The 18504-nt window shown below is 34.0% G+C and overlaps 2 protein-coding genes and 1 long non-coding RNA gene across 4 annotated transcripts in view; 2 read left to right on the forward strand and 1 right to left on the reverse strand.

Annotated features, from left to right (window-relative positions):
• The window catches only part of LOC148977080 (uncharacterized), a 301169-nt gene that overhangs the window by 26859 nt on the left and 255806 nt on the right, over positions 1-18504 (forward strand). The gene's annotated exons all lie outside the window — the stretch shown is intronic.
• On the reverse strand, positions 391-15934 carry tap1 (transporter 1, ATP-binding cassette, sub-family B (MDR/TAP)). Its single transcript, XM_039688747.2, has 13 exons — positions 15744-15934; positions 14635-14969; positions 12943-13138; positions 11975-12089; positions 10344-10474; positions 9619-9824; positions 7925-8122; positions 7507-7635; positions 6078-6266; positions 4543-4716; positions 4299-4458; positions 3539-3675; positions 391-1571 (listed from the first exon to the last, which is right to left on the reverse strand). Exons 2-13 carry the CDS (start codon positions 14959-14961, stop codon positions 1335-1337), a joined length of 2199 nt encoding a protein of 732 aa, XP_039544681.2. The 5' UTR covers positions 14962-14969; positions 15744-15934; the 3' UTR covers positions 391-1334.
• Positions 16491-18504, forward strand: part of LOC120491123 (uncharacterized) — a 2923-nt gene continuing 909 nt past the window's right edge. The window contains exons 1-4 of the mRNA XM_039688729.2: positions 16491-16794; positions 17066-17232; positions 17421-17524; positions 18168-18504. The exon at positions 18168-18504 is cut by the window's right edge and continues 909 nt beyond it. Coding sequence (XP_039544663.2) covers positions 16591-16794; positions 17066-17232; positions 17421-17524; positions 18168-18504 — 812 coding nt within the window. The 5' untranslated portion in view covers positions 16491-16590. The remainder of the gene's footprint in view (positions 16795-17065; positions 17233-17420; positions 17525-18167) is intronic.

The following is an 18504-nucleotide window of genomic DNA, read 5'->3' on the forward strand; positions in this document are numbered from 1 at the left end:
ATTATGACAAAGAAACGAACCTAAAATGTTTAAATTATTAAATAACAATAATAATGTTTTAATAGAGTTTTTGAGCAGCAGACATACTGTATTACCTATTTAGCATGTTAAATGTATTTCTACAGTGAACTGAAACCATTTTACTTCCTTTATCATATTTTAAAATATATTCAATTATTAACTTTCAGGTTTATAAGTACATATTTGCACTCCTAACCCTCAATTTCTAAATTATATTAAGCTTTTTAAAAAATAATAAATCATTATCAAACATGATTGGGTAGAGTTATGGGTCTATAACGATTCATTTCAATCAACATCATTTTTTAAGAAAGTGAACAAATGATCTGTTAAGCATTAAATAAAAAGGAAAAAATTAAATGACATAAATGAAAGTTAAAAATCAATATATGTTTATTTAAAACATGAACATATATCAACCACAGGGGGAGAACTGCTTTGCATAACTCTATCATTTATATAGCCAAGAAAAAAAATTCAGAACAAAAAGTGTAAAAACAAATATGGTTTGAGCGCTGGGAAATTGTTTAAAAAGCGATTTACTAGCTTTACATTTAAAATAACTATTTCAATTTAGGGTATCCTGATGTAAATCATGTAAACTAATTTAAAAAAAATGGTTTAGTGCAACTTACAACACATATCTGTGCAATTTAACTATGCATTACATAATGGACTGGAAATATAATACATATCCAAAGGATACTCTTGTGAACACTATGAAATATAATATGTGTGCAGTAGTTAGTTTTGCGTGCACATTATGCATTTTGTTTCAATTGGGAAAAATAAGTCACAATAAAATTCTAAAAATGGGTTAAAATACATTTTCTATATTTCCAAAATAATGGATTTGGGGGAGAAACAAAATCTGGACATATTTTAGTGATATTCACCCATATCTTTTCTTGTGATATTTACACCTAATTTAAAAACACTAGCAGAATTTACATAAATAAACAGCTGAGAAATAAGTACTAAACCAGAGCCCGTCCACGGAAAGCCTAGCTACTCCCTAAGTACAATTGCACTGAATTTTGGTTGCAGTTCCACCAGAGTTCCACTGGGGGCGATACAACATTCAAATTACTAGACAAAAAATTATATCCTGAGAAAAGTGGATCCCGCACTCGTCCTGTGAGCGCCCTCATGTGGAGCCAGAGTGAAACTGCAACCAATTCAGAAGCCGGAAGTTTACTGAGAGTGAAAGATCTCCCCTTATTAGACATTCTCTGCTAGTACTAATGGAGAAAAAAATGCAAAAGCGTGTGATCTGATTTGTGCTGATATCACATGATAGCTGATGCAGACGATCATTGGTCGGTGCTTGTAACGTCTTCTGCGTTGTTGCGATGGATTGCTGTATTCTGTTGTTTGGCGAACTCTGCGTAGTATCCCTGTTTGGCCAGCAGTTGCTGATGGTTTCCCTCCTCCACCACTTCTCCTTCTCGGAGGAAGACGATGTGATCTGCGTTCTCCACGCCGCTCAGTCTGTGTGTGATGAGCAGAACCGTGCAGCTCTTCAGCTCCTTCCTCAGAGCGCTGTACACCTGAGAGACCGAGAGGACGAGGAAAATCAGACACCGATCAATCACAATCTCTACTCATTTATGAAGCACAATAAAAACAATGGTGACTATTACGGAAGCTCGGAACCGCAAAGTAAAAAAATAAAATAAAATAATAATAATTTAAAATTACGAGAATAAAGTCAAAACATTACGAGATTAAAGTCGAAACATTAAAAGACTAAAGACGAAACATTTCAAAATTAAAGTCAAAACATTACGAAATTTAAGTCAAAACATTACGAGATTAAAGTTGAAACATTTCGAGAATAAAGTCCAAACATTTTGAGATTAAAGTCAAAACATTTTGAGATTAAAGTCAAAACATTTCGAGATTAAAGTCGAAACATTTCGAGATTAAAGTCGAAACATTTCGAGATTAAAGTCGAAACATTACGAGATTAAAATCGAAACATTTCGAGATTAAAGTCGAAACATTACGAGATTTAAGTCGAAACATTACTAAATTAAAGTCAAAAACATTAAAAGATCAAAGTCGAAACATTTCGAGATTAAAGTCAAAACATTACGAGACTTAAGTCGAAACATTACGAGATTAAAGTCAAAAAAATTTAAAGATTAAAATCGAAACATTTCGAGATTAAAGTCGAAACATTACGAGATTTAAGTCGAAACATTACGAGATTAAAGTCGAAACATTACGACATTAAAGTCGAAACATTACGAGATAAAAGTTAAAACATTATGAGATTTAAGTCGAAACATTACGACATTAAAGTCGAAACATTACGAGATTTAAGTCGAAACATTACGAGATTAAAGTCAAAACATTACGACATTAAAGTCGAAACATTTCGAGATTTAAGTCGAAACATTACGAGATTAAAATCGAAACATTTCGAGATTAAAGTCGAAACATTACGAGATTTAAGTCGAAACATTACTAAATTAAAGTCAAAAACATTAAAAGATCAAAGTCGAAACATTTCGAGATTAAAGTCAAAACATTACGAGACTTAAGTCGAAACATTACGAGATTAAAGTCAAAAAAATTAAAAGATTCAAATCGAAACATTACGAGATTTAAGTCGAAACATTACGAGATTAAAGTCGAAACATTACGACATTAAAGTCAAAACATTACGAGATAAAAGTTAAAACATTATGAGATTTAAGTCGAAACATTACGACATTAAAGTCGAAACATTACGAGACTTAAGTCGAAACATTACGAGATTAAAGTAAAAAAAATTAAAAGATTAAAATCGAAACATTTCGAGATTAAAGTCGAAACATTACGAGATTTAAGTCGAAACATTACGAGATTTAAGTCGAAACATTACGAGATTTAAGTCGAAACATTACTAAATTAAAGTCAAAAACATTAAAAGATCAAAGTCGAAACATTTCGAGATTAAAGTCAAAACATTACGAGACTTAAGTCGAAACATTACGAGATTAAAGTCCAAAAAATTAAAAGATTAAAATCGAAACATTTCGAGATTAAAGTCGAAACATTACGAGATTTAAGTCGAAACATTACGAGATTAAAGTAAAAAAAATTAAAAGATTAAAATCGAAACATTTCGAGATTAAAGTCGAAACATTACGAGATTTAAGTCGAAACATTACGAGATTTAAGTCGAAACATTACGACATTAAAGTCGAAACATTACGAGACTTAAGTCGAAACATTACGAGATTTAAGTCGAAACATTACGACATTAAAGTCGAAACATTACGAGCCTTAAGTCGAAACATTACGAGATTTTAGGACGTTACAAAATATCATATGTCTTATGTCTTATGACTGGATTGGCTGATACCTTCATATATAATATACAGTAAGCTAAAATGTATTAATTTGAACAATGTAGTAATTTAATGCAATGAGCTCATTGATTGTGTGCAACAAATGATTATGGCATTTAGAAAATATAGCACTGAAAAAAAGAAAGTGTTGTTCAAAAGTCCGGTGGACATCGTACCCTGTGTTCGCTCTCAGTGTCCAGCGAGCTGGTGGCGTCATCCAGAACCAGAACCTGCGGTCTCTGAATCAGAGCTCTGGCGATGGCGATGCGCTGCTTCTGTCCTCCGGAAACCTGGCCGCCCTTCTCTCCAGCATCTGACGGACACCACACAACACCCCTGACTCTCTAAAACAACTTTACATCAGAGATATATACAGTATATAATGTCCATATAATGGACTTCAATGGGGTCCAAACAGTTCAAGGTCCAAATGAGAGTTTCAGTGCAGCTTCAAAGGGCTTTAAACGACACCAGACGATGAATAAAGGTCTTATCAAGGAACCTTTGAGTCATGACTCGAAAAAAGATCCGTTCATTTAGATGAACGAGTTCGTCACGAACCCGCATCACAGAGCAGAGCAAGGCGAGCATTTGAGCTTATAAAACTTAAACTTTTTTATTTATTTTTGAAATTACCAATCGTTTCGCTTGATAAAACCCTTATTCATCTTCTAGAATTGTTTAAAGCCCTTTGAAGCTGCACTGAAACTCTCATTTGGACCTTGAACCGTTTGGACCCCATTGAAGTCCATTATATGAAGAAAATCCTGGAATGTTTTCATCAAAAACCTTAATTTCTTTTCGACCGAAGAAAGAAAGACGTGGACATCTTGGATGACATGGGGGCGAGTAAATTATCAGCGAAAGTTTTTTTTTAAAGTGAACGACTCCTTTAATCTGGCCATGAGCTATTACAGTGAAGTGTTCAAGACTCACCCGTGTCATATCCTTTAGGTAAACTAGAAATGAAGTCATCTGCATTGGCCAGCTTGGCAGCAGCGCGTACGTCTTCATCCGAGGCGTCTTCTTTGCCGTATCTGATGTTTTCCAGCACGGATCGAGCGAACAGAACCGGCTCCTGTGACACCACACTGATCTGAGAGGGCGGAGGTTAAACAAGCTCAGCAAACAAAGAAACGCAGGCGCTTTTTAATCATATTCACAGCAAATAACAGGATACCTTCTCATGCAGATATTTGTCCTTGTAGCTCAACAGTGGCTTCTGGTCCAATAAGATCTGCCCATTTCGAGGCTGGTAGAATCTCTCCAGTAAACTCACAATAGTGGTTTTTCCAGAACCTGACGGACCCACTAGAGCCGTGATCTGGCCCGGCTTCAGCTCGAGAGAGACGCTCTGGAAGCACCAGCAACACCGTTTTACATTCAACAAACAGTATAGGCAAAACCAGATATCCAATCCATAAAAATTGACATCATCCTTTATTCAAATATTGTGTTTTTATGCTTGGAGTACATTTTTGTGATGATGATAACACGATGAAACATGTCAAATTGATTATGTTGTAGTCAATGTTTGCGTCTTCCTGTCAGACTTTTGTATTTATATGCAGTTTTTTGTAGCTGTAGTTTGGCAAATCATTTTGTCAGATCAATACCTTAACCAAGATTTGTGTTTTGTCCTTCTCTCATATTTAAAATATTGAATATTTTCTGAACTTGTAGGGTTATTGAAAACAAATATCCTTTCCGAACATTGCTTGTTTCTGAGATGGGAAAAAAAATATTTAAAAGATAATTCTGACTTTATATCTTACAATTCCGACTTTATCTCACAATTTTGACTTTTTTTCTCGCAATTTGGACTTTATATCTCATTATTTTGACTTTATATCTCCCCATTCGGACTTTATATCTCATAATTCTGAATTTTTTCTAATAATTCTGACTTTATATCTCCCAATTATGACTTTATATCTCCCAATTATGACTTTATATCTCACAATTCTGACTTTATATCTCCCAATTATGACTTTATTTCTCACAATTCTGACTTTATCTCACAATTTTGACTTTTTTTCTCGCAATTTGGACTTTATATCTCATTATTTTGACTTTATATCTCCCCATTCGGACTTTATATCTCATAATTCTGAATTTTTTTCTAATAATTCTGACTTTATATCTCCCAATTCTGACTTTATATCTCACAATTCGGACTTTATATCTCCCAATTATGACTTTATATCACACAATTATGACTTTATATCTCACAATTTTGACTTAATATCTCCCAATTATGAATTTATATCTCATACTTTTGAATTTTTTCTCATAATTCTGAATGCTTTCTCATAATTCTTACTTTATACCTCACAATTATGAATTTATATCTCACAATTCTGACTTAATATCTCCCAATTCTGACTTTATTTATCATAATCCTGACTTTTTTCTCATAATTCTGAATACTTTCTCACAATTTTTACTTTATAACTCACAATTCTGACTTTATATCATGCAATTCAGAGAAGAAAAAAAAAGAGAAAAGTCAGAATTGTGAGATAAAAACTCGCAATTACCTTTTTATTTTTTATACAGTAGCGAAAACGAGTTTCCATAATTTTACTTTGTTATTAATTAATTATACCATAATATGTTGTTGTTTTTTCATTACAGTAATGAGAATGATTTTTTTTAGTGCATTAAATACAGTAATTAAAGCATTATATTTTGTGAAATATAGTAAGTGCACACCTTCAGCACATCAGTGTCCGGTCGATTCGGATAAGCAAAGGTGATATTTCTGAAGCACACGTGTCCTTTCAGAGTTGGAGGGGCGAGAGACCCGTCTGGAGGAACATCCGGCTTTCGGTCCACATACTCGAAGATCTTTTCTGAAGCGCCGACCGCCTTCTTTACATGCGGCCAGTAGGACATCAGCACCTGTGATACGAGCGGCAGGGGTTTCAAGGCACAAACTGGACTAGGAAACAGACAGTGGTGGTTTCTCATGCAAAGGTTAATGGATTCTGGTGCTCTTCGGTCCAAAAAAAGTTTACATTTGTTATTTTTAGAATGTTTTTCTTCATTGGAATGGTACGAAACTTGGTAAAGGTTTTGGCACTTGCTGTGTGAACACAAAATAAAATCACGGACATGATTCGAACAGGTTAAATGGTCCTGAAAAAAAATCACTCATGCTCCTCGTGATCAAAAATGAGCGCATTGGAAATGAATGGGAGACAAATTTCCTCTAGTGGAAGCGTTCGGTACTACAGCCGAACAACATTTCACGCAAAGCTTATTTTATTAACCTCAAATTCTGAACACAACTTATTTCGATATATGGCTTTGATTTTCTCACAGTTTTAGAGTAAAACATGTTTTTGAAAATATATATTTCATATATATATTCTAAAGCTGTGAAACGATTAATCGTGATTAATCGCATCCAAAATAAAAGTGTGTGTTTACATAATATATGTGTGGGTACTATGTATAATTATTTTAAATAATTTTAATTATTATTTATATATGCATGTGTATTTAAGAAATATAGACTTAATGTATATAAACATTAATTATATTTTTCTTAAATGTATACATGTGTGAGCATTTATATATACAAAATAATTATACACAGTACACACACATATATAATGCAAACTCAAAAATTTATGTTGGATGCGATTAATCACGATTAATTGTTTGACAGCCCTAAAATAAACATAAAATTCAGTAACTTTTCTTAAAATTCAGTAACTTTTCTTATTCCGTAACTTTTTCTTACTTTTAAAACGTTTTCACTTCAGCAATAATCTGCCAAGTGTTGTCTTTAAAAAGAGATCAAAATTAAATCCGTCCTCTAAAGCATTCAAGAACTACGACAGTTTAAATTGGAAATTAAATTTTTAATAGATGCTCAAAAATTTAATAAATGGATTATAAATACAGCGCAAATATAATTTATTACCATAAAAATCCCCTAAAACTACTAAATATTAAATAAAAAACATTATCGAACTGAAATATCGTACATTAATTTCATTTAAATAAATAAAAATATTTTGGACATTTTTGACCAGCACGCACAAAAGTTCTTAAAGGGTTAAAGGTGTTTAATAGTGACGCTTGCTTTAGCATGATGGCTGTGGTCAAACAAACACAGGGTTTGAGGCATTACCTCCACAGCTGACGTGAACTGAAGCTCATACAGCACAAACGACACCAAATCACCGCTACTGACATCACTTCCTGTCACGAGCCGTCCTCCATAGTACAGTATACTGACTTTCAAAGCCAGACTGGACATCTGAAAAATGCACATTTGATTTCAAACACTGACTTTTGAAATCACTCTTATATTCAAAGCAGTGTGTGACCCAGGATCACAAAACCAGTCACGAGTCGCACGGGTTTATTAGCCAACGATACACTGTATGGGTCAAAATTAACGATCCTACCAAACCATACATCAATGGAAAGCTTATTTATTCAGCAAAATTGACTGGTTTTGTGGTCACACATGTTCAAAATTAATTCTGTGCACAGAATGCATAGAAAATGTTTGGAAAAATGTGCATTATACCAACAAAACTCACACTATTGGTCCACGTTGAGGCGGCATAAGCAGCGGCTTCCACTTTGTTCAGGGCGTACGTGCCTTCCAAACACTTCTTGTACCTCTCGGTTTCTCCGTCCTCGTTAGCAAAGCTCCGGACCGTCTTCATGGAGGAGAACGTTTCCGTCGCAACGTCGTTGGCTTTCGCCAGAGATTCTTGCACTTGTGCAGAAAGTTTCTGAGGCACACATCAACACAAATGCACTTAAAGGAGTATTTCACTTTTAAAAAAAACTTTTGCTGATAATTTACAAGGGATGCACCGATATGACAATTTTGGCCGATACCGATAACCGATAATTCTTTGTATTGGAAAGCCGATAACCGATATATCGGCCGATAAATCTAAATCCACGTTTTTAAGACAATTTTTGAGAGCCTGATTATCAAAAAAAGTTTCCTCCTTAAAAGCCAAGATACAAACACAATTATGATGTTCTTATTTTAATATTGTGTAGCCGATATGACAGACTTGCGCTGCACATTTTTGCACTTTAACTGGATTTTACTTTTTAAAGTGATTTCAATCGTATTTCAAGCAATTTAAAAGCATCACGTTGAACAGTGCGCATCTAAAGGATATAAAACATTATTTATCGGCTTTTAGATATCGGCTAAATGTTGTTTTTGGGCCGATAACGATAACATTAAAAATGATCATATATCGGCCGATACCGATAATGTGGCCGATATATCGTGCATCCCTATAATTTACTCGCCCCCATGTCATCCAAGATGTCCATGTCTTTCTTTCTTCAGTCGAAAAGAAATTAAGGTTTTTGATGAAGACATATAATGGACTTCAATGGGGTCCAAACAGTTCAAGGTCCAAACGAGAGTTTCAGTGCAAACTACAAACGGTTCAAAGGGCTTTAAACGATTCCAGACGATGAATAAGGGTCTTATCAAGCGAAACGAGCGCTCATTTAATAAATAAATAACAAAGTTTAAGTTTTATAAGCTCAAATGCTCGCCTTGCTCTGTTCTGTGATGCGCATTCGTGACTCTCCTGTTCGAACTCGTTCATCAAAATGAACGAATCTTTTTCAGAGTCAATTCGTTCATTTCGTTCATTGAATGAACCAAATGACACAAAAAAGATTTGTTCATTGTGATAAACGAGTTCGAACAGGAGAGTCAAAGTCAACTTAAATTTTTTTATTAATTATTAAATGAGCGCTCGTTTCGCTTGATAAGACCCTTATTCATCGTCTGGAGTCGTTTAAAGCCCTTTGAAGCTGCACTGAAACTCTCGTTTGGACCTTGAACCGTTTGGACCCCATTGAAGTCCATTATATGGAGAAATATAATGGAATGTTTTCATCAAAAACCTTAATTTCTTTTCTAGTGAGGAAAGAAAGACGTGGACATCTTGGATGACATGGGGGCGAGTAAATTATCAGCAAAAGCTTTTTTAAAAGTTAGTGAGTTACGATGTGAAATGAAATGAAATGAAATTATCATTATCAATTGCCGTTTATGTAATAAAATCAGAATCATCACTGCTTATTTGACGGACATTGGCTCCGTCAGACTGGAGAAGTAAATGTGAATCTGAATTTAAGAGACATTTGCATACTTTTTAAGGCCTTTTATTAGGAAACCTTTATTGAAGACACGTTAAGGACCCGCGGCCACTACTATACGACTCATATTTGATCAAATTAATGTTACCTGATAGAACCGGCCGGAGAATTCTGGGATGATCCAGATGATGGGGAGGCCGAGAGCGGTGAAGACGGACAGTCTGACGGAGAGCAACACCATGGAGCCGAAGAGGAAGATGATGCGCATGAAGTACCACATGAGCAGACTCAGCTTCTCACTCAGAGACTCGCTCATGGTGTTGGTGTCGGTGGTGATGCGGGACACGATGTCACCTGAACAGGAACCGGTTTTAATTCGTCACATTTTTATTGAATTTTGATGTTAAAAAGGGTTAGTTCACCTCTTTTAGTAATGACTCTCCCTCATGTTGTTTTCGTTCATCTTCGGGACACTAATTAAGATATTTCTGATTAAATCTGAGAGCTGTCTCACTCCTCCATTGGCTTCTGTTATTGAAACTTGCCGGCCCAGAAAGTTATTAAAGACCTCGTTAAAATAGTGACGACAGTGGCTCAACCTCAAGTTTATCAAGTGACGAGAATACTTTTTGTTCGCAAAAAAAAAAACATAAATAGCGGCTTTATTCAACTAGTCATCACTTTTTTCAGCTCTAGTTACACTATGGCATTACAGATATTTTTCTTTTTTTACTCCCACCTGATGACACTAATCTGCCTTCAAAAAATTGATTTTATAGGCATTGTCTCTATTTTAAGAGCTTTAATTGAAAAATGCAAAAGTTAAAGTGACATTTAATAAACAGCACTGATGCAGTTTGTTTGCAGGTTTACCTGTGGAAGCTTTATCGAAGAACGCGATATCTTGCTTCAGCACCGACTGGAAGACGAGTGCTTGGATGGACGTGTGTATTCGGCTCATGGTGATGTTGTAGATGAGGTCACACACAAACTCACACACGGCGCTGCAGAAAAGGAGATGTGCTTTTATCTTTAATGCATTTCAGGTGCTGTTTATTCACCTTATTTCACATTTATCACACATTATTTCAAGCCTACTTCAAAAGTTTGGGGTCGTGACATTTTTTAAATGTTTCTCCTCACCAAGGCTGGATTTATTTGATCAAAAATAAAGTACAAATATTTTTACAATAAAAAAAACAGCTGTTTTCTGTTATATACAGTGAAGTGTAATTTATTCCTGTGATCAAAGCTGAATTTTCAGCATCATTACTCCAGTCTTCAGTGTCACATGATCCTTCAGAAATCACTCTAATATGAAAGAAACATTTATAAATATTCTTAATATTTGGAATTTATGACATATTTATATATATATGTAAAAAATATGTCATAAATATGTCATAAATTCCAAATAATTATATATATATATATATATATATGTTAGGGCTATCAAACATTAAAGTTTACATAATACATGTGGGTGCACTGTGCATAATTATATATATATATATATATATATATATATATAAATACACACACATGCCTGTATATATTTAAGAAATATTTTCATGTATATATTGTATATAGATTTATATATAATATATATAAATATAAATATTTTATATATAAATAATATTTTTTTCTTAAATATACATGCATGTGTGTGTATTTATATATATAAAATAATTATACACAGTGCATCCACGCAAAAAAACACAAACTTTAATTGTGGATGCGATTAATCGTTTGACAGCCCTATATAAAGATTTGGAATTTATGACACACACACACACACACACACACACACACACACACACACACACACATATATACATATATATATGAAGAGTTCAGATGCAAAAGCCTCTAAATGCCATTTGAAATTTTCTTCTTTAATGATGATTTTTATCAAACTTGTATATTTAAGTTCAGTAATTTCACTTAAATAACAATTAATAGGTAATTATCATTGCCATTTAAGTGAAATCACTGAACTTAAATATACAAGTTTGATAAAAATCATCATTAAAGAAGAAAATTTCAAATGGCATTTAGAGGCTTTTGCATCTGAACTCTTCATATATATATATGTCATAAATTCCCAATCTTTCTTGTATTAATTTTTTGACATTTTTAATATATATTATTCTTCATATTTTGAATTTATGACATATTTATGACACACACACACACACACACACACACATATATATATATATATATATATGACATATTTATGACACACACACACACGTGTGTGTGTGTGTCATAAATATGTCATAAATTCCAAATATAAAGAATAATATATCTTAAAAATGTCAAAAACACAATTAAATTACTTAAAAACTAACTGAAATTACAAAAAAAGCTGATTCAATATATTAATAAAAACTACAATAGTATCTCATTGACTCATTTATTTTTTGTATCATTATAATTGTCTTCACTTTTGATCAGTTTGATGTGTCCTCGCTGAGTAGAGGACTGTGTCGTGGCCTCACCTCATGATGGTCATCAGGGTCATGACAGTGATGGCGTGGTTAAAGGCCTCTGGCTCGTCTTCATTCATGATCCAGTCTGTCATTTTACCGGTGTAGTGAGGAATCGCCATTTCACCTGTGCCACAATATGCATGTTCATCTTCTAATTTGCTTACAGACAACAAAAAACAAGCTTTATCATCATTGACCCAATTTATTCTGCAATCTCTACATCTAGAAGAATCAGTAAGTTGCTGAGAAGTCACTGTGTTTGCTAACTTTGTGTGCTGAACAATTATGAGAGCAAACTTGACCAAAGTGAAACTAAAAGTGATATGCGATCAACTTTCTTTCATTTGACAGATTAAATAAGTTTTAAATTACACTGTGGGCTGGATTTCAAGGTAATTATTTACAGATCATAAAGCCATAACAGGAAATGGAGGCAGATACATTAATAACACAATATTTACTCAAATTATAATAAGTTCAATAAAATATTTAAATAAATAAATAAAAGGGTATTATGTATTGTCTAGAAAATTAAGATAAATAGAAGAAATTAAAATAAATAATAATAAACAAATTAAAAAAAATTATTAAAATAAAAATAATCAAAGATGTAATGATTTAAATAAACAAATAATACATCTAACAATACAGCAATATAGTAAAACAACTAAAAAATGTTCAAATAATATTTTAATGTTATATTGTATCAGTTGCACAAGGATGATCATATTTAGGGATTATTTTTATTTTTAAACAGATATTATGATCTTATGCGAAAACAAGAACCAATGAAATATTATGAAATATGAATACAACTAAATAAGTCAGTTTTTTTTGTTTTTCTATGCATTTTTTAAAATGGTAAAATAATTAATTTTGTCAGATAAATACCCTATATAAAATATTTTCCTCATATTTTGATGGTTTAATTGAACCATTTTCACTTCTGCCATCTACTGTATGTATGACAACTTTACCTAAAGAAGATATAACCACAAAGAAGAAGACGGCTGCGAAGCGTCCACTGAAGGGCTTCATGTATCCCAGAAGCCTTTGCAGCGACGGCTTGCCCTTCGGCTGTGTTTTCTGCTCTTTGGTTGTTGGAAGGAGAGAGGGTACATGGCGCTTCCACAGCAACAAAGACAACGCCAACACCAAATACCCCTGCAGAAGCTGAAAAATAATCAAGCTTTAATACACACACACACACCTGACGTTTCAAATACTCTTCTAGGCGTACTGTGTGTTCGCCGTTTAACCTTCTGGTGTTGCTCAAACGTTTTAGACTGAATTTGCTTGGTTTTTTTAAATCGCTACTTCATCAGAAAGGTACGCAATTCTGTGAATTGATAAGAAAAATCACTATATAAACTGGTGAGACTGTAACACAAAGAAAGTTTTTGCAAATACGTGAAATAAAATCAATAATTAAGCACTGGCAGCACGGAAGGAACAGACACACCCACTCAAGCACACACACACACACTATTATACACACACAGTTGAACTGGTGTGGCTGTATTAATATGGCAAAATTAATAAAAATATAGAATTCTGATTAAAAATTCCTTTTCAATTCGCTACATTTTTACTGAATTTTGATGTTCAATGTTTTGACTGTAGTAAAACTCACACTTCAAATCAATATTTCAAACAAAAATATATCTAAACCTTGAAAAAAATCTTTGAAAATGTCTAAATATATATCCACAATCTAATAAAGGTAAGTAATTATGTCAATTGACTCTTTATATGCAGCTATATAGTAATCTAGTGGTTACACTATGGCATTAGATATTTTTCTTTTTTTACTCCCACCAGATGACACTAATGCGCCTTAAAAAATGGGCATTTTCTCTATTTTAACATGAAATATAGCTTTAATTAAAAAATAATAAAAATATATTTTTTTTACATTGATTTCAATTGGGCATTTTTTTTAATCATAATTATTGCATGAATATTAATTAGTAAAACAAAATTCTCTTTATTTTGATTTTTACTTTATTTTGTCAAAAACAAAATAAAAATATTATTAAACAAAAATATAGTACATTGATTTTACTAAAAATAATAAAAGTTCACACCACAAACAACACAAAATGTTTCTTTTATACTCCCACCAGATGACACTAAAAAAGGATTTTAAAGACTTTTCTCTTATTTCATCTCTCCATTGTCAATTTATATTTTATTTTATTATTTATTATTATTTTTAGTTTTTTTCCAATTTTGATTAAGTGATTTAAAGTGTAATTTTTTTGTATTCTCTCTGTCTGGCGTAGGGGTGGGTGGGGGCTGTTTGTTTAGTTTTATTTTATTTTATGTATAACAATCTTTCTGTAAACATTTTTTGAGATTTGGATATGTTTTGTGTTGTATAAAAAACTGCTACAAATAAAAAAAATTAAAAAAAAGGATTTTAAAGGCATTATATCTATTTTAAGCTTTAATTTGAAAAATAATTAAGAGAATTTTTTTACATTACTTTCAATTAGAAAAATTTTATCATAACGATTGCATGAATATTAATTAGAAACATTAAAAATATTATTGAACAAAAACATATGAACACCAAAAACAGGTGTTCTGTCACTTTTAAGTCGATGTGACTCCCATTCCCAAATGAACACCACCAGACGGGTTAAATGTGTTACGGCACATCTTACCCCTTGCCAGGTGTGCCATCCCCACAGCAGCTCCACAGTAGACCTCCCACAAGCCCAGAGAAACGAGATGTACACCGGGTAGAGGAGGCCGTGAACCACAGCCGTCTGAACGCCCTCCAATCCTCTCATCCACGCCGGGCTGCCGGGGTAGGAGAAGAACACGAAGAGGAGGAGAGCGGTTCGGGCCAGTCCGCCGGCCCACAGCGTGACGAACGCGTTACTGGTGAAGGACGGGGATAGCTGGATGGCAGCAATGCACATCACTGTGAACACGTCCACACACAGCGCCAACACGGCGAACAGAGGAACGGCCATCTTATCCTTCATCCCCAGCACTGCCAAACAAAGATTAGGATCAAATACACTTTGCGATGGCAAACAAACAGAGATGTGCATGTAGTTATCATGTTACAACCCTGCTGAACACAAACAAACAGACAAAACTGATCTCCAGGCTGGTTTTCGAGGGCACTTTATTTGTTTTAGCTTGTCAAATAGACCAGGTGAACAACACCAGTTTGGCCTAGACTGGTTTTAGGTGTTTAATAAAAAATATTATTGAACAAAAATATAGTTCATTGATTTTACTGAAAAAAATAAAAGTTCACACCATGAACGACACAAAATTTTCTTTTTTTTTTACACCCACCAGATGACATTAATCTGCCTTAAAAAAGGATTTTAAAGGCATTATTTCTATTTTGACCTGATATACTGCTGTAATTAAAAAAGAATTAAGAGAATGTTTTTACATTCATTTCATTTAGAAACATTTTATCATAATTATAGCATGAATATTAATTAGTAACATAATATAAACCCAGCCTAGGCTTCCAGACTGGCCAAGCTGGTGTTCACCTGATCATACAAAATAAGACAATGGTGTATTTTGTTAAATGTGGGTACATTAGTTTCACTTTCACTCTAAAGGTTAATTTTCATTTAAGCTCAATTAGATTTGCTCGTTTAATCTACACAATGTGTTTGCAAGTCAAGGTTAGTAGATACTTACTTAAACATTGTGTATATTAACATATTTCCCAGAAGTGCATTCAGACAACAATATGTGCTTGCAAAGACACAAGGAAACACTAGGCTAAGATACGTACCTGAATACCTACTGAAACTCTCAAGATATTTCAAGAATCGATGTGTTTTTAGTGTCGCCGTCACATTTATTTAATATATTATCGTTTAAAATAAGTAACTATACAAGAGAGATGAGAATTCTGTGCGTGAAACTCCATACAAGGTCCGAATCTGAAACCGAAAGTATGAACTAACTGCTGCAAAGAGGAAAACCCCCATCTCCATCTGCGCCAAAATAATGAATATTAATTACGCACCGTGACGTAAGCCAAATAGTGGAATCTCATTGGCTTGGAGTCAGACGTTGGTGGGCATCAGATGGCCAATCACTGAAAGCTTGTCTTATAAAAGTGCATAATGTTAAAGGGATAGTTCACTTTGAAATACATTTTTGATATGTTTTAGCTTACCTCATCCGAGAAGCAGGTGTCTTTCTTTCCACAGTGTTTTCAATTTTGATATTTTTAGGTCAAACCGTTCTTGTCTGTCACTGTCAGTCATATAATGGAGATTCACCCATGGGTCCACCTGAAAAAGCATTCACAGAGAAGTCCAAATTAAACATGATTTAATGACTCGTGGGTTTAATGACAAGAACGGTTTGACCTAAAAATATCAAAATTGAAAAGACTGTGGAAACAAAGACATCTTGGATGCCCTTGAGGTGAGCGAAAACATCAAAAATTCATTTCAAAGTGAACTATCCCTTTAAGCGCTAAATTCACCCTTCGTGTGGAGCTTGATTGACAGGCGATATAGCCAATCATAGCGCAGATATTTTGTGACTATCCGCCATTTTGTCCGACAAACAAACAAACGAGTCGTAGTTGACTAGCAACGCAACGGCGATTAACTAACGTTAAGATAATGGTGAAACGGTGTTCTTATGTGACTTGCAACTCAGACGACAGGTACCCAGAAAGGCTGGGCGATGTACAGTTTCACCCGTTCCCTAAACCTGCCCGTAACCTGGAGAAGTGTATGAAATGGATACGTTTGTGTGGACGGCCACTGATTTTGGACAGGCTGAGAAATCATTCCACAGCCAAACACATCTATGTGTGCTCAAAGGTAATTATATCGTTACTCACCGCTGTTTTTAACCATGTGGCACAGTCTTTTTTTTATTTTGATCATTTGTTACAATTTGTCGTCACCGGAGAAGCTAAACGTATCTACGTTAAGTTAGCTAGTTAGCTAACAGTTAGCTAACTTAAACATTAGCGAGCCCAAAGAGGTTTTGCCTGACATGTCTGCCGTTTGTCTGTGTCTGTACTGTATGAATTTCCTTTTAAGATACTTAAGACGTAATTGAACCCATTTCTCGGTCATTTAAACCCAGCACTTCGTTGAAGGCCGACCGACAACAGCTCACCCTGATCCTCTGCCTGCATTGACATCAAATGACCGTAGTAAGGTTAAACCTGCGAGACGTCCACCAAAGTTGCGAGTGCCACCAAGGAAAACACCACCAGTTGATAGCATGCCAGATAATACTGAAAACATCAGGTGATAATCTTTTGGTCATTTATACAAAGAAAAAGCTAATATAAATGTAACGAATTATTATTATTATTACTAATAATAACAATATGCAATTCTGTACATATGACATTACACATTACAGTCACATCAGATGTTATATAGCCTGCTAAACATATTATTTTGGAAATATTAAATGTGTATCATATTAACAGTGTCGGGTGTGATCTACAAGACATGGGTACAACAGGAGAGATGAAAACAGAATCATTAATGGAGGATACTACTACAGAGGAGAGCACTCTGGTCATTAAACTGGGTATGCAATTAGTCTCACTGCACATGCTGAAATGCTGAAAAAAGAACCAAACTAGTTCAGATTTAATGTTTTCCCACATTTCTGCATCAAATGTAATGCATTCACAATTCCCATCTGCCTTATAACTTGGTACTAGCACTCATGTTTACGTTTGAGATTGAATGTGTCACCAATGTGCTTTTTCGAGGTATTTACAACCTGTGTCTTTCCTGGTCTGAGCACTTTATTTCTAAAAGTCCATAGCTTTTGTCACGGCCACACTGAATGACTTTCCTCCTATCATTAGTATTTTTATTATTAGTATTATTATTATTTTATTATTATTATTATTATTTTTTTTTTTATACAATTGAAGTAGCTAATCATGTAAATTTTATTGTGTATAAAAGCCCTTCCAGGGACAGGAGTTGAAAATTAGCTATAGCTATAAACTTTATATGCAACACTTTAGTGACATGCTTGATCTTGACACTATGTTTGTTTGCATTGTCCCTGTCAAATAAATAAATAAATCAGGAGATGTACCTAAATGGTGACAAAGATTGATGACAAAGCCACACATGTACACTTGATTTTCTGTGACCCCTGTGTATGAGGTTGCTGAGGTCTTCTACTTTTAATCATTTCATTCTTATGTTTACAGAGTGCACAGATGAGCAAATCCAGATGGAGGAAAAACAGGAGGAACTGGAACGACTGAAGACTCTTCTAGCTCAAAAAGAACAAGAAAATGACTTGCTAAGGATGAAAATACGAACTTGTCAGGTTCCTTACCCACTAACAGCCGAGGTGATAAACAACAGCAGTGTGCCTAACTACTTCCAATACTGCACTGGGTTCACTTATGATGAATTTAACAAACTGTGTACATTTTTCACGCTACCAGATAACGACACCGCGCCACAAACACACATCCCCTTGATATATGACAAATTGAGCTGGCAGATCCAGCATATGCCTTTACAGCAACAATTTATACT

Source organism: Pimephales promelas, chromosome 12, assembly GCF_988280905.1.
Source record: "Pimephales promelas chromosome 12, fPimPro1.hap1.1, whole genome shotgun sequence".
Classification (NCBI taxonomy): domain Eukaryota; kingdom Metazoa; phylum Chordata; class Actinopteri; order Cypriniformes; family Leuciscidae; genus Pimephales; species Pimephales promelas.

Bases quoted from the DNA above. Each gene is read 5' to 3' on its own strand.
- tap1 (XM_039688747.2), bottom strand. From the start codon at position 14,961: ATGAAGGATAAGATGGCCGTTCCTCTGTTCGCCGTGTTGGCGCTGTGT. The intron at 9,825-10,343 runs GTAAACCTGCAA...GTTCCTGTTCAG, and splicing joins CTTCGATAAAGCTTCCACAG to GTGACATCGTGTCCCGCATC. The intron at 6,267-7,506 runs GTAATGCCTCAA...CTCGTATCACAG, and splicing joins AGTTCACGTCAGCTGTGGAG to GTGCTGATGTCCTACTGGCC.